Below are 15,991 nucleotides of genomic sequence, written 5' to 3' on the forward strand. Positions count from 1 at the left end.
TTCCAGAAAAATAGACGAGAAGAAACAATTTTAGGAAGGCTTAGGATTGGGCATACTCACCTCACTCACCTGTATCTATTAACTAATGACAGCGCTCCCCAATGCACATCATGCCAAATTCAACTGACCATTTGCCATTTGCTAGTGGACTGTCCCCACTTTCAAACCATCCGCTTAGACCCTTTAAGTCAATTTATGATATGCAGTCTTCAATAAATTTAATGCAGATTCTGGGAGATAATCCTAATAAAAAGGAACTATTTACTTTCCTAAATCGGATAGGAATATATCATAAAATATAGTTAATTTTTCATATTCACCATTAGAAAGACACAATATGGCCCCAGCAGCCTATGTGTCGTTAAACTCAACAACAACAGCAACAATAACCAATCCACAAGTTCCAATCAGTATCTGGGAAGTTAAAATCCTGCATTATAAGACAATCTGATATACTGGCCCACTCTATTTCTGTGTACAGTTCTTTATACTCAAGAGTTGTCATTAGGCTTGTAATACACACTTACTCTTAATTTTGTTTGCCCATGCTTATGTCACACCAAACTGATCAACATTGCACTGTCCACCCATGTAAAATGGATGCACTTCCTTAGATTTTATGTGTTTCTTAACTAACAGCATAACATTTCCTCCCTTCCTATCCTGTCTATTCTTTCTGTACACATTATACTCCCCATCTGTGTGCACCAAGTCTCTGATATCCCAACAATATCTGCCTTTGATGTTTTGACCAACACCTCAAATTCATCAAATTTATTTACTAAACTCCTAGCATTGGTGTACATGCAAGTATACATGCACCTGTTCTTATCTTAGCTACCCTAACACAACCCATGTATTTACTTGTTCTGCAAAGGCTTCCAGCAGTCCCTGAAAGCCCCAGCACCTTGTTTTCCAGGCTGCTGCTCATTCCAGTAGAAACACGTTCACCTCTGCCAGTGGCTACTGTTTATCTATTAATCCATGTATCTCTCCAAGCTTACAGTTTTCCCACCCACCTAACACTGCCTTGATAGCATCAGCAAATAATCTTGCACCCTTTCTGTTTTAGTGTATCCAATCCCTGTAGAAGCAGTCTCTCCTGTTTTATTCACTGATACATGTTTATATTGTTAATATTCGTCAATAAAACTTGGATATATTCCCCTAGCCTGGCCTATCAACAGAGTTATTCCCATTTCAAAAAAAAAATTAACATGTATAATAATAACAACTGTATCTGACTTCCATCATCTCTTGATTTTTCTCATGATTTCTGAAAATTTTAGAAAAATTTTTACACCCATTTATAGTTAATCAAATATTTGCAGAGAGAATAGAAATAGTTCCTTATTTTATTTTTTTAGGTTCACTCTTTCCTATCTGTGCTAACTTACTGCTGTGCTTGCTATGTATCTATGATACATATATGGCACTACTACACTATTGTATCACATGGTAGATTTAAGTAGGTTATTATTGAAATGCTACAATTTGAACGATTGAAACACCTCAATGCCAAACATTTAAACAATTCTGGCTATATTTCAGAAACTCACTGTTTCTTCAGGTCTGTTTTTTTTGGCAACTCACTGTTTCCCCATCTTCAGTGAGTTTAGGAAATTACTGTTTCCCATCTTCAGGCCTGTTTTTTTGGAGAACTTACTGTTCAGAAACAGTGAACTCCCAAAACATAGCCAGATTGTTTAAGTGTTTGACATTGAAGTGTTTCAGTTATTCAGATTGTAGACTTTCAGTAATAAATTACTTAAATCTGCCATGTGATACTTAGTTCTCAATTAATTAATTATCTCACAATGATGAACAATCACAAAGATCCTCTCTTTCAATTAAATGAGTTGTAGATTTATGTACTTATTTGAATTATTCAGGTTTTAAAATAAAAAAAATAATAAAAAAAGAAGTAAGCTTACATTAACTCATTATACCAGTCTTTCCCTGAACGATGGATCAGCCGCAGTGTTCATGTTCATTGGTCACCAAGGTCTCTAGACCTCACTCCTTTAGATTTTTGTTTTTTGTGAGAATGGATGAAAATCAGAGTATACAAAGAAAAGGTGAATACAAGAGACGAATTTCTTGCTTGCATTTTGGATACTGCTGCCCTCATAAAGGAATGCCAAGATGACCTCAGAAGAACAACACATTATATTATCACAAGAGCTGCAAAGTACATGAGGTTGGCAGTGGGATTTTCGAACATTTATTGTGAACTATAAAAAATTTGCCAATTATTTGTGTTTTTTATCATTCAAAAAGTCAATAAATACCAACAATAAGTCATTTATTGTTCTTTAATACCTCTCATAATGACTTTGTGCATGCCAGTTTCAAACAGCTGTATCTCCGTATCCATTGAGAATTGAACACATGTTTATATGAGCTTTTTTACTCAAAATAATTGATACTATAACCTCCAAAAATATTTACTATTCCTCCTGAATCACCCTGTATACGCCGACCGGACTAGCTGGTGAGTAAAGTGCCTGCCTAGCAACCCAAAGGTCACGGGGTCGAATCCCGCCTCGGGCTTGGATCAAAGTAAAAAAAAAAAAAAAAACCCTGTATACACAGTACTGCCATAAATACTGTCAAATGGTTTACTGCATGTAGCCACAAAATAAAAAGACACAAGAACTCAAAACTCTGTGGGTTTATTCTTGAACAGCCAACAAATGAAGAAACATAACATTCAGATGCCTCCCCCCTTGTTTTTTTACACAATACCTCAAACATTCCAGCCATTCATCAATAGAAGTATGCACAACATCCAGTGAGAAATTGGTCACAGCATGCCAGTGATCTCTTCAGGCTCTCCAATGTGGCATGCCTTTTACCACAGATCATCCCTTCCAAAATAGCCCAGAAACGGTAATTAAGTGGATTAAGATCTGGGCTGATGGGAGGCCATTCGTTATGCTTGTTGAATTCAGGCACATTCTCTGTCAGCCGTGTTTGGGTGATCTTTGCCTTGTGGACAGGTGCTGAGTCCTGTTGAAAGATCCAGTGCTGACCATTGAAAAAAGTCTGATGGAGGGGTCTCACATGTGGCTCCAGAATATCATTCAGGTACATCCTTGCACTGGTTTTCACCCCCTGACCACAAAAATGCAACTTTCTTACACCTTCGTAAGAGACTCTTAAAAAAACTCTCATACAAAGTTTATTTGTCTCTTAAGAGACAAATAAACTATATAATATTTATTATTCTTCTCCCATATACCTTTTTTTAAGTTTCTTCTTTTCTCTCTCTGTATACAGGGTGATTCATTACCAGTGTGACAAACTTGCAGGAGGTTTAGGGAACACAAAGACAAGTCGGAATCACATAGCATTGCAGGGTCCGAAATTCCTTCGTCATGCAGTAGAGGACGTTGAACGGGAGGTCGCGTGAACAGCGATCCCGCTGGAAGTCAGCATTTGCGAACCGGTTCCCGAGGCAGTAGGATGGACAAGTATTCAAACGTTGAACTGGCCGACATGCACCTCGCGTATGGAGCTGCGGACTGTAATGGCGCGCTACTCTGCGCTTGTACCAGGAACGTTTCCCGCATAGGCGTGCTCCTTGTCATACGATTTTTGCACGTGTGCGCAGACGGTTACATGAGACTGGTTGTTTCACGAGAGGTACCATGAATCAAGAGTGAATGATGAGGATGCCAGACAATGAGGAGAATGTCCTACGTCTTGCAGAAGGCAATCCGAATATGAGTACTCAAGCGATAGGCCAACGATTGGGTATTTCCCAGTCCACTGTATGGAGGATACTGTCAACAAACAAAATGAGTTTGTGCTATTTGCAACGCGTCCAGTCATTGGAGCCTGTGGATTATCCACTTCGGAGGACTTTTGCTACTTGGTTTCTTCAACAGAAATGGTTCGCAAATGCTGACTTCCAGCGCGATCGCTGTTCGCGCGACCTCCCATTCAGCATCCTCTACCGCATGATGAAGGCATTTCAGACCCTGCAATGCTATGTGATTCCGATTCGTCTTCGTGCCCCCTACACCTCCTGCAAGTTTGTCGCACTGGTAGTGAATCACTCTGTATATCTCTTTACAAGCAATATAGTTTTATTGATAAGAACTATATTTACTCTTCACTTCTATTAATCACAGAAAACAGAAAAAAAAAAAAAAAAATCAAACATGCCCGAAATGAAATGTAATGTAATCTGCAGATGCAACAAAAGCTTGGCTTCTTTGCATTATTTGCTATTCTAAAACATGTTTTTATGCTTCAAATGGTATTTTTTACCCAAGTTTTTTTTTCATTATTGCTAATTAAAAATGTATACAAAATGGTTAGTGATAAGTAGACTAGCAATAAAAGCAAAATGGGATGTGTTGTTTGTTGAAAAGCAGGACTGGTATGAGCAAATATCTTGAGTATTTTAATATTGAAAAATAGCACAGGTGACTGTACGAGAACAATAGAATAGTTCATGATTTCAAATTTCTCATTATGAATAATTTGTTATTTTTTCTTTTGCTAATATTAATATCATATATTGCATGGCCACAGTTACTAAGCACCCTTTTTAGTTATGGCATATTCCACCTATATGAGTTTGGCTTCTGTGGCATTCATTTAAGTTCCCTTCCTATATACACATATACCTGAAACTGGTTAATTATAGTACTAAGTGAAAAAAAACTTTATAATGTTTCTTTATTCAGTGATGGGAATCATATCTAGACCTTTCCTAATGGTGGCATTGTTATTCCTTAGATGCTGTAATCTAGTAGCTGTGGCTATTCAGTTGATTTTAGTTGTACTTCACATGCTTGCATTTATGAAATATTAATTTACCTTACTTATTTTGTTTTGATACAGGAACTAATGAAGTTGATGGGATTGAATGAGTGGGTCTACTGGAGTGGTACATTTGCAAATAATGTTTCAGTAATGGTTATTATTTCTTTGGTAATTACTATCATTTTCAAATTAGAGTTCAAATATGGAGTTTCAGTAATTAAATACACAGATGGAAGTGTGCTGTTTGTGATTCTTATTTTGTATTCTGCTGCAACTGTTATGTTTTGTTTAGCAGTAACTACATTTTTTAATTCAAGTAAGTTTGTCTTTTCAACTTGGTATGAATACTATATTGTAGAAAAGATCATTTAATCATAGATTCATTTAAGAATGTTTCTTATCAGTGTTCTGAATTCTTTCTTAATGCTTAGATTTCTGTATTTATCATTTATTAATCTAGCACTGGATACACAGACGTAACTTAGGTTTTATTTGCAACAGAGCTCATAAATGACTTTCTTTAGATGGTGCAAATTCTGAATTTTTAACAGAGAGTGACCAATCATGAGTTTTGTAGCTTTGCATTATAATTAGAATCTGCAGCTTTCTATAATTTTGGTTCCAGCACCTGGTGAGCTACCCTGGCACGAGGTTAGCTAAATATGTGATTTATAATATCTGATTCATTACCTCGGAATCAGAATTTTGAATATCTGACTAGCTACCTCAATTCTAGTCACATGCAATGTGTCTCTGCACACAGGCAGAAAGTTAAGAAGAGTAACTGTTAAGCCATCTATTTTTTGTTCAAAATATTGCCAGTTTAACAGCTGAGAAAAAGCATATGCTCACAGGTATGACTCTGATACAACCATTAAAGTATTGAAACCACCAGACTCTTTATCCAGAAAGCTTGGGACCAGAGGCTTTCCAGGTTTTGGGTTCTTATCAAGAGAAATGATAGCACATGTGAAATAAATGATTAAAAATCTTATGTTAAGATTTATTTTATCTAAAAAGTGTTAATACAAATTCAGTATCTTTTTGATAAAATCAGCCAACTAAACAGAATAATATAAAATTAAAATAGTTTATTTACAAAATAAAAATAAATACAATATATATAAAATCCTAAAAATTAAGTTTAGATAAATCTTAAAAAGTATATAATAAAAGATTCTAGAACTTATGAAGTGTTTATTTATAACATGATTGTTTGTTTGTTTGGAAGAATTGTTTACATACTGTGCAAATCGGCACCTCCATAGCCAGGTGGGCGGGAGCAGCAGTGCATAGCACATGCTTCTTGATTAGACCGGGGTTCGAGCCCATGCCCACCAAATACGGAGGATGTGGAAAGGTCAGGGAATGATCACCGCATATCCCCGGAGCAATATGGCCTTAGTTGCTAATGCTCCTAAAAACCAAATAACAACTGTGCAAATTGCTGTTTGTAGTGTGGCTATTAAGTAACAAAAAAAATTAAAATTCTTCTCAACAAATACAAGCTGGCTGAAAGGACTAGTTGTTGTTGTTATTTGGTTTTTAGGAGCATTAGCAACTAAGGCCATATTGCTCCGGGAATATGCGGTGGTCATTCCCTGACCTTTCCGCATCGTCTGTATTTGGTGGTGACAGGCTTGAACCCCTGTCTAATCAAGAAGCATGTGTTACGCACTGCTGCTCCTTCCCACCTGGCTATGGAGGCGCCGAAAGAAAGGACTAGTGAATGGCATTAAAATTGTAATAATAAGTGAAATAAAATTATAATAAGAAATAACAAACCGCCACCTGCAGAAGCTTAGTAGGAGCTAAACTTGATATGGAAGCTAAGCTTCTATTATCAAGTGGATCCTCATCTTAACTTCTTTAGGAACACCTGCTTATTAGTTTTGTGTAGGGATCTTTGATTTTTCTGTTCTGCTACGTTTCACTAGTGTAAGTTTCTCAAGCATTTTGTGATACTTTAGTAGTCAAAACAGTTGCCTAACTATGTAAGTGTTCTCTGGGAGGCCTATTGTTGCTAGATTCTTATGGAAGCTCTGTGACACCATGCTGGTGGTTGATGAATATCATGTGAAATGACTATCACGGTGATCGTGATAGTCATTTCCTCTTTCATATGCCACATTTCGTTGACTTCCTGATCTTTTCCCTGTAGTTTTTTCTGGAGTTTGCTGGTGTTGGACACTGCTATGTCAGTTGCATAGATGGTCCTTTCCTTCTTTCAATGAGGTTATGCCTGGTCTGTTGTGCGAGATCATCTTGTCCATTATTATGACATACTCCCAATATAGTTTGTAGTAGTAGTTATAACGGCAAATGATGTAAGAAAGCAAACTTATGTAGCATCAGCCAAAAGGAAAAAAAAAAACTACACAGTTCACCCATCTGTACCCTCCAAGAATTTGTCTAATTCTTCCTTGAATTTATTCCACCCATCCATTTCCACAACAACAGATGGAAGCCTGTTCCAACAATTATTCACTCGCTGGCTAAAGGGAAACTTCTGCACATCCCTCCTGCAAGCATTGTACCTCAACTTGAATTTATATCCCCCCTCATGCATGTAGTCTCAGCGAGTGGAAGAAGGCCATTAACATTCAGCTGACTACTCAATCCATTCAAGGCTTTAAACACCTCAGTCAGATCCCCCCCCCCCCCACAGGTGCCTAGTCTGAAGATGCTGCAATTTGCAGAACTGAAACTCTTTCTAAGTGAGAGCCCCCTTTTGTTCCCTTCACCATTGGGTTGCCCTTCTCTACACCTGTTTCAGCAGAACTGCATCCTTCCTAAAGGAAGCATCCAGACCTGCATACAGTACTCAAGATTTGGTCTAACCATAGCTTTATACAAAGGGATAATCACCTCATTATCCCTGCATGTAATTGACAAAACCCCCATGAGCTGTCCTGACGTCTTCAGCACTCAGAGAATTTCATGTCTGACTGCATAATTACCTCCAGGTCTGTTTCATTCTCTACTACTCTGAGTGTAGTACAACAGAGTTGATAAGTTAATCTGGATTACTGTTCTGTTACCCATCCATTTGTCAGTGTTAAACTTCAGCTGCCATTTCTCAGCCAGTCAACCTAATTTTTCAAGATTTTTTTGCAGTAGCTCACCCTGATGACTGTCATTAACCACACTGCTAACCTTTATATCATCTTCAAACTTAGACATTAAGTCTGATATACTTTCATCAGTATTATTGATAAATATTGAAAACAGCAATAGGCTCAGCTTTCAACTCTAAGGAACTCCACTAATAATATTAGTCCAAGAAGAGTAGTGCCCACTGATAATCTCTCTCTCTCTCTCTCTCTTCTTCCACTTAACAATCCCTTTATCCATAGCCATAATTCGCCCTTAATGCCACATTGCTCCAGTTTTTACAGTAGTCTTATATGTGAAACAGTATCAAAGGCTTTCAAATCCAAGTATATGATACTTGGATTTCAGGAAGAAGGAATTTCAGGATGTGCAAATGTATCCCCTTTATGAATTGGGGATACAGTTCATAGGGACATTATCTGAATCCAAGGATGCCCTCATAATTATGGCTAAGGGTTTGCTTACCTCCTTTGCTGCCTCACTTAATATAATTGGATAGACTCTATCCACCCCAGATGCCTTTTTATTTCCCTCTTCAACAATTTCTTCTCCACTCTCCTTTCAGTTATCACAAAGTCATTTAGCCCCTCATTAGAGTTTGATAAATGTCTGGCATTCCCCCTTCCCTAAAGAATTCCTAATGTGTGAATGCAGATACAAAATATGTATTCAGTTAATCTGAAACCTGAGCAGGATCATCAACAGATAGGCCATCATCATTAGGTGGTCTAAGGTGATTCAGTCCCTGCTTTCTACAGTTAATATAAGCATGGAAGTCTTTGCTGTTTTTATATGCATTCTTTGCCAAAGACTTCTCATAATCTGCCTTAGCTTGCCTAACCTTCTTTGTGACTTGATTACAGACTAATTTATATCTACCATAGGCTTCGGTATCACCCGATGACATCCTATGCACTTTTCTTCTCTGCTGTGTCTCAGTAGTTTATCTGACATCTATTTAGGCCTTGAACAGTATTTGTTCATTGGTATGAAAAGCCTAGAAAAAAGTAATCAATAAATTTATTGATTACTTTTTTTTTATGAAAACTCCAAACAAGAAAGATATTGGAACTTATAATACTTGGTACCATGCATGGGTGTTGACATTAGACTGTAATTTTCAGAAAAACATATGAAGGAAGATTGTTGCAGAAAATGGCAGTTGAGTGAATAAACGAGGAAGATGAAAAGTTGGTTCTGTGAGTTTGAAATTGGACAGTAGATGGAAGTTGGCGGCATGTATTCGGACTGTTTTGAAATAGAGAGTGGGAATTATAGAAGCCAATTCAGAAGAACAGTGCCCATGGAAGTATCTGTAGAAGAGGCATGGAGCAGAAATAGTATGTCTATGCGGCAGAGAGTGGAGAGACTCGGTTAGAGATGAGTCATTAATTAACCTAATTGCCCTCTTCTGAATGGAATCTAGAAGCCTGAGAGAGATTTTGGGGGCACCGCACAGATGTGGGAACAATATTGCATAGTAGGGCAGATTTGTGATTTTTGTAAAGTGAACAGCTGTTTCGAAGAAAAGTAATGCCGAGGGCAAAAGAGAAAACCAAGTTTTTTAGATGCAGAGGAAGCAATATTTGTAATGAGCTTGTATCAAGAGAGATTAGAAGTCAGGGTATCCCCAAAAGAGATATATCATCTTGCCTAGAAATCAGAGTGTCACCAGAGATAAGCATAGGAGCAGAAGAATCCTTTTTGCGAGATATAAGAGAGGGCTGAGTTTTAGAAGGATTGAAATCAACTAAATTGTCTTTGCCCCATTGGAGAATTACCTGAAGATCGGCATTTAAGGAATTGGTAGCGGATATTTGAGAAGTTTAAACTGATTGAGCAGGGCAAGGTTTCTGTAACTGGAAAGTAGAATGCAATGTGCTATCATCAGCAAAACTATGGATAGGATTTCCAGTCAATGGAAGAAGGTCATTAATATACAAGAGGAAAAGAGTGGGGAAAAGAATTGAACCTTGGGGGACACCAGCATTAGTGGAGAAGTTAGAAGACAGAGAGCCATCTACCATCACCCTCAGTGATTGGTCAGAGAGAAAATTCGATAACCAATAACAAAAAACAGTTCACAAACCATAAGGTGGAAACTTGTTTAGAAGACCTTTAAGCCAAATACGATTGAAAGCCTTTGAGGTGTTAAGAGCAACTGCTTGTGTTTCACCACACTTTTCCATTGAATTTGTCCAGGAATCTATACTGGCAATCGTTGATCAGACTGAAGGTTTCTAGGTAGTTTAAGAGTTGGCAGTTAATTGTTTCTCCATTACTTTAGAAAGAGTAGAAGTAATTGCAATGGGATGATAACTGGATTTGTCACCCTTTTTAGGAACTGGCTGGATATAAGCAAATTTCCAAGCAGAAAAACACCTTTAGAATAAGAAGGTGAAAACAGACTGCAAAGAAAAGGAGTAAGCTTAGGAGTACAGGTTTTGAGAACAAGTGGAGAAATACCACCAGGACGTGGAGCTTTCTTAGCATCAAGATCTGTCAAACTCCTGACATCCTTTTGACGAAAGACCACAGGAGGCATTGAACGGAGCTGTTGGGAATGGTGGGAGGTGTCTTACCAAGATCATTAATACATCAGTTGTAAGAAAAATGGGATGCTAGCAGGTCAGCTTTATCCTTGGCTGAAGTGACAATAAAACCATTTGGTTTGACAGAGGTGGAAGCAGAGACAGGCAAACGTTGTGGCCAATAGCTTTGGCAAGAGACCAGAATGCTCGGCTACCATTAGGGCAAGAAGAAAGTTTTCTACTCTTAGACTGTGCAAACTCTAGTTTGGACTGATTAATGACTAATTTACAGTTGTTGCATGCAGTTGTTGCGAGCTTTGGTGTAGGCAGAAAATGAAACTGAAGAATCGGAAACAAGCCAATTACAATATGCAACATTCATCTCTTGAACAGCCTTAGCATTTATTGGAAAACCAAGATTTAGATAAAAGACGAGATTTTAAAGTGGAGTGTGGAAGAAAGGATTCCATTCCTACAAGAATAATTTCACTGACATGATCTGAGCAAAACGTTGACATCAGATGTTTAGAAAGAGTAATCCGACCAAGGAAAAGAAGAAAAGAAATCTTATCGGTCATCTCATTTTGCATTCTTGTAATGCCAAACAACACGAAGTTAGGAATAGCCATTAGATAAAGGCTTCATTGGAGAAGAGACAATCACCAAGTTGTGATCTGAGATGCCCAAAGGATCACTGATTTCAACCATGTACTTAGAAGGGCTGTTTGTGAGAAAATGATCAAGAGTGTTAGTTATATGGTTAGGATTGTCCAGTATTCTGGTAGGTAAACAAACATGAGGTCATTAGTAATTGCAAAAGCCTCAGCATCTCATCTCTGTGACTAGAAAAGGGAAGCCAGCTTGAGTTATGAACTTTAAAATCTCCAAGGAAATTTACCTCACTGTTAGGAAAGTTGGACAGGAGAAATTCAAGTTACAAAGAAAGGAAGTCACAGAGTTCCAAGTGATTAGTGGAGTTTGGAGAATGGTAGAGACGATAGATGAATTTGACAGAATGAAGTAGAGAGATTTTAACTCAGAGAAGATCAAAAACAGGAGATCCCAAATTACTAATTTTCTGACGATGAATATCAGAACATACATATGTACAAGTGTACCACCTTTGAGGGGAAAGGAATTATACAGCGAATAATTTAGTCAACTGAAATGAGCAGTGGTTGAATCAACTGATAACTGAGATTCTGTCAGAAAAAAGTACATGGGATTTGGCAGACAATAAGTGGAAATGGACATCATTGTGATTAGAACTGAGACCATATATATTTGTGAAATTAACTAGGAAGTGTTTGGGAGGTTTAGATCTTTTCACAAATAAGCTTGTTCTATTAGGTTGGCAGTTAATTAGCATTAGTAGAGGCATATGATGCAAGAAAGCAAGCTTATGCAGCATCAGACAAAAAGAAAAAAAAACCCACTTCCACTTCACCCCTCCATTCGTTCGAAATACCTGTCCAGCTGAGCCTTAAATTTATTTAGGCTATCAACTTTCACAACAAGGGATGGAAGTCTGTTCCACCAACCAACTACCCACTGGCTAAAGACAAATTTCCGCACATCTATCCTACATCTGTCTTTTCTCAATTTAAATTTATGCTCTCATGTGATTATTCTGAGCAAGAGAAAGAATCCCGTCAGCATTGAGCATGCTCAAACCATTCAAGGCTTTATACACCTCTGTCAGATCACCTCGAAGGGTGCCTAGTCTCTAGACACTGTAATTTGCAAAACTTAAGCCTTTCTTCATAAGAGCAACCCTTTGTTCCATTCACTAATCTTGTTGTTTTTCTCTGTACTCGTTCCAGCAGCTCTACATCCTTCTTGAAATGAGACCTCCAGACCTGTATACAGTACTCAAGATGTGGCCTGACCATTGCCTTATACAAGAGAATAATCACCTCCTTATCCCTGCTAGAAAAATTCCTGTATATCATTGACAAGACACCATGAGCTACTCTTGCAGCACTTCTGCACTGATCAGAACTGACTGCACAATTACCCCCAAGCACTTTTCATTCTCTACCACTCTCAGTGTAGTATCACAGAGTTGATATGTTGCTCTGTGGTTGCTGTTTCCCATGTGTAGTACTTTACATTTGTCAATGTTAAACTTCATTTGCCACCTCTCAGCCCATCTGCTCAACCTTTCCAGATCCTGTTGCAGTTTGCCTCCAGTGCCACACTGCTCCAATTTGTGCAGTAGTCTTCTATGTGCAACAGTATCAAAAGCCTTTCTAAGATCCAAGTATATAATATGAAAGTTATTCCCTGCATCCAGTTCTTTTGTGACTGCATCATAATAACCAATCAAATTGGTCAGGGCAAGACTTCCCATTAACAAAACCATGCTCTGTCCCAGCTATAACTGAAATCTTGTCTAGATGATACTGCAGTGCTTCTTTAACCAGTGCCTCCATTAATTTTCCTGGAACAGACGTTAAACTCACAAGTCTATAATTGCTTGTGTCAGCCTTTGATCCTCCTTTGTGAATTGGGGTCACATTTGCACACCTCCAGTCTGCCCCTGAGTCCAAGGAAGCTCTCATAATTATGGCTAAGGGTTTGCTTACTTCCTTTGCTGCCTCCTTTAGTATAACTGGATAGATCCCATTCACCTTAGGTGCCTTTCTTGTGTTTATCTTCAACAATTTCTCCTCCACTTTACTCTCAGTTATTACAAAATTATCTAGCTTACTGCCAGAGTTGAATACACCCCTGGCATTTCCCTCGCTGAATAACTCCTCATGTGTGAATGTCGATGCAAAATATTCATTTAGTTTGTTAGCTACATGAGCAGGATCATCAACAGTTGAACCATCGATATCAAGTGGACCAATCTGATTCATCCCCTTCCTTTTAGAGTTTACATAAGTAAAGAACTCTTTGCTGTTTTTCTTTGCATCCTCTGCCAAAGATTTCTCATAATCTGCCCTTGCCTGCCTAACCTCCTTTGTAACCTGCTGTCTATCATCAACTTGTATCTGTCATAGGCTTCTGTCCCACCTGATAATTTATATGTATCCCATGCATTTTTCTTCTCTGCCACGTGTCTCATTAGTTCATCTGACATCCATTTAGGCCTAAATGGATGTCATTTTAACAATATTTCTTAGTTGGTTTGTAAAGCCAAGTAGCTTCTATAAGTTCTTTGATTTCTTCCCATTTTGAATTTGCTGTTGGTAACATCATCAGTTGGTCCCACTGTATGGAATTTAAATACTGTCTCAGACCATTGTTGTCGTCTTTACGAAAGCAATAACCCTTCCCTTTACCCCTGATGGTAGTTACCTCTTTGAGTAAATCCCACTTCAGCACACTGTGTTCACTGCGACCTAGTGGTTCCTTTATCTGCAGATCCTTAATGCATGAAGAATCACTACTGATAATGAAATCAAGAGTATTACTCCCTCTAGTTACCTCCTGAACATGCTGTTGTAGAAAACAATCATCCAATAAATCCACAAAAGCCTTGCTAGTGTGTGAGTAAGCAACTGACAAATTCCAGTCAATATCTGGGAAATTAAAATCCCCCATTATAAGACATTCTGATTTACTGGTCCACTCTATTTCTCTACACAATTGCTCATTATACTCCTCAGAGGCATTAGGCCTGTAGCACACTCCTACTCTCAATTTTGATCTCCCAATGCTTATGTCACAACAAACTGACTCGACACTGCACTGTCCAGCGATGTCTGACTTCACTTCCTTGGATTTTATATGTTTCTTAACTAATAGCATAACCCTTCCTCCCTTCCTATCCTGTCTATCCTTTCTGTAGATGTTGTACTCCCCAAATTCCAGTTCTGCATTCCTTATATCTGTATGACACCACGTCTGATATCCCAACAATATCCGCCTTTGATGCTTTGAGCAATACCTCAAATTCATCAAATTTATTTACCAAACTCCTAACATTGGTGTGCATGCAAGTATACATGCACCTGTTTCTATTCTTAGCTACCCTAACACAACCCGTGTGTTTACTTGTTCGCGATGATTCCTAGCAGTCTCTGAAATATCCTGCATCTTGTTTTTCAGGCTTCTGCTCATTCCAATAGAAGCAGTGCAAAAATCACTTTCACCTCTGCCAGTGGCTACTGTTAATCTATTAGTCCTTGTATCCATCCCCCAATCTAGCAGTTTTCCGACCCATCTAACACTGCCTCGATAGCATCAGCAAATATTCTTGCACCCTTTCTATTTAAGTGTATCCCATTCCTGTAGAAGCAGTCTCTCCTGTTAACAAGTACAGGCTGAAAAAAATTCTACCCCTTGAGCCTTGCACAATCTTTCCAGGGCCAAATTGATCGACAGGGCTCTCGTCATGTAGTAGTAGTAGTGGCATGTGATGCAAGAAAGCAAATGTATGAGCTTATGCAGCATCAGCAAAAAATAAAAATAAAAAAAAAAAATCACACCATTCCCTCCAAATGCCTGTCCAGTTCCTCCTTAAATTTATTCAACCTATCAACTTCCACAACGACAGATGGAAGTTTGTTCCAGCAATTAACCACCCGCTGGCTAAAGGCAAATTTCTGCACATCTATTCTACATCTGTCCTTTCTTAATTTGAATTTATGTCCCCTTAGGTTTGTAATCTGAACATGTGGAAGGATCCCATCAGAATTCAGCATGCTGAACCCATTCAGCACGCTGACTAGAATATACTCCCTCCTATCGTGTCTGGGCAGAATTGCAGACACTTTCAAATTCAACCCTAATTCACCGCTTTTTTTCAACAGTGACCTGTACTTGTTAAGTAATTCTGCTTGTCTTCTACTCTTAATATCATTAGTAAATTCATTCATGGTATATTCAATAGTAAGAAAAAGTGGGGGCGCACATGTGAAGTAATGAAATTTTTGGATATGGCATACACATGGAAAGAATATGCCCAGATCCTTGACAAAACGTGGCCTTGACAATGCCCGCTGCATACACACTACTCAGACTCCCTCCAGTCGCTATCTGGCAGAGTAGAGGTAGCAAGATTATACGCTAGTTTGTCCAGAAGCCTCCTAGAGAGTTACCAATAGGTTCGGTCTGGTGTACTAACTAGTGGCCGGTCTGCGAACACCGTTTTAGAGCTGTACCCTTGAAATGTAACGAAGTTTGTGTTTTGCCATGGTGTTCTTCATAACCTCAAAAGACATCATTCATACTGCATGATGGAAGAGATGGGGATGTGTTGACCAGAACTTAGCTCTTTAGACTAAACATGATTCCACCACTTCCAGTCTCCAATAAGCAAAGTGGTGGTTTTGCACTGGTTGATGAGTGCCATCTACTACCTAGTATTGCCTGGTAACATAGAAGGGTGATATTCCTCCATGTGGTGTGGGCGTCACACCTCGATCCCTGCTATGTTGGTTCACACCTGGGTGGTCAACCGCAGTGTGTGTTTACACATTGGGGTTATACCCACGATTACTAACAGTCCCACCATCGTGAAGGTGCAAGCAGAGGATTTCACTGTTACAGACTGTCCGGATTTTGCTGAAATTGTGTCCATTTGATTTGAGTGTCACCCAAATATCAGTTCCGTC

The 15,991-nt window shown here is 38.6% G+C and overlaps 1 protein-coding gene across 1 annotated transcript in view; it reads left to right on the plus strand.

Annotated features, from left to right (window-relative positions):
• Positions 1–15,991, plus strand: part of LOC150088380 (phospholipid-transporting ATPase ABCA3-like) — a 433,767-nt gene that overhangs the window by 74,540 nt on the left and 343,236 nt on the right. The window contains exon 5 of the mRNA XM_090370142.1: positions 4,858–5,095. Coding sequence (XP_090226268.1) covers positions 4,858–5,095 — 238 coding nt within the window. The remainder of the gene's footprint in view (positions 1–4,857; positions 5,096–15,991) is intronic.

This window comes from Mastigoproctus giganteus, chromosome 3 (assembly GCF_048544385.1).
Source record: "Mastigoproctus giganteus isolate SK-2022 chromosome 3, ASM4854438v1, whole genome shotgun sequence".
NCBI classification, from domain to species: domain Eukaryota; kingdom Metazoa; phylum Arthropoda; class Arachnida; order Uropygi; family Thelyphonidae; genus Mastigoproctus; species Mastigoproctus giganteus.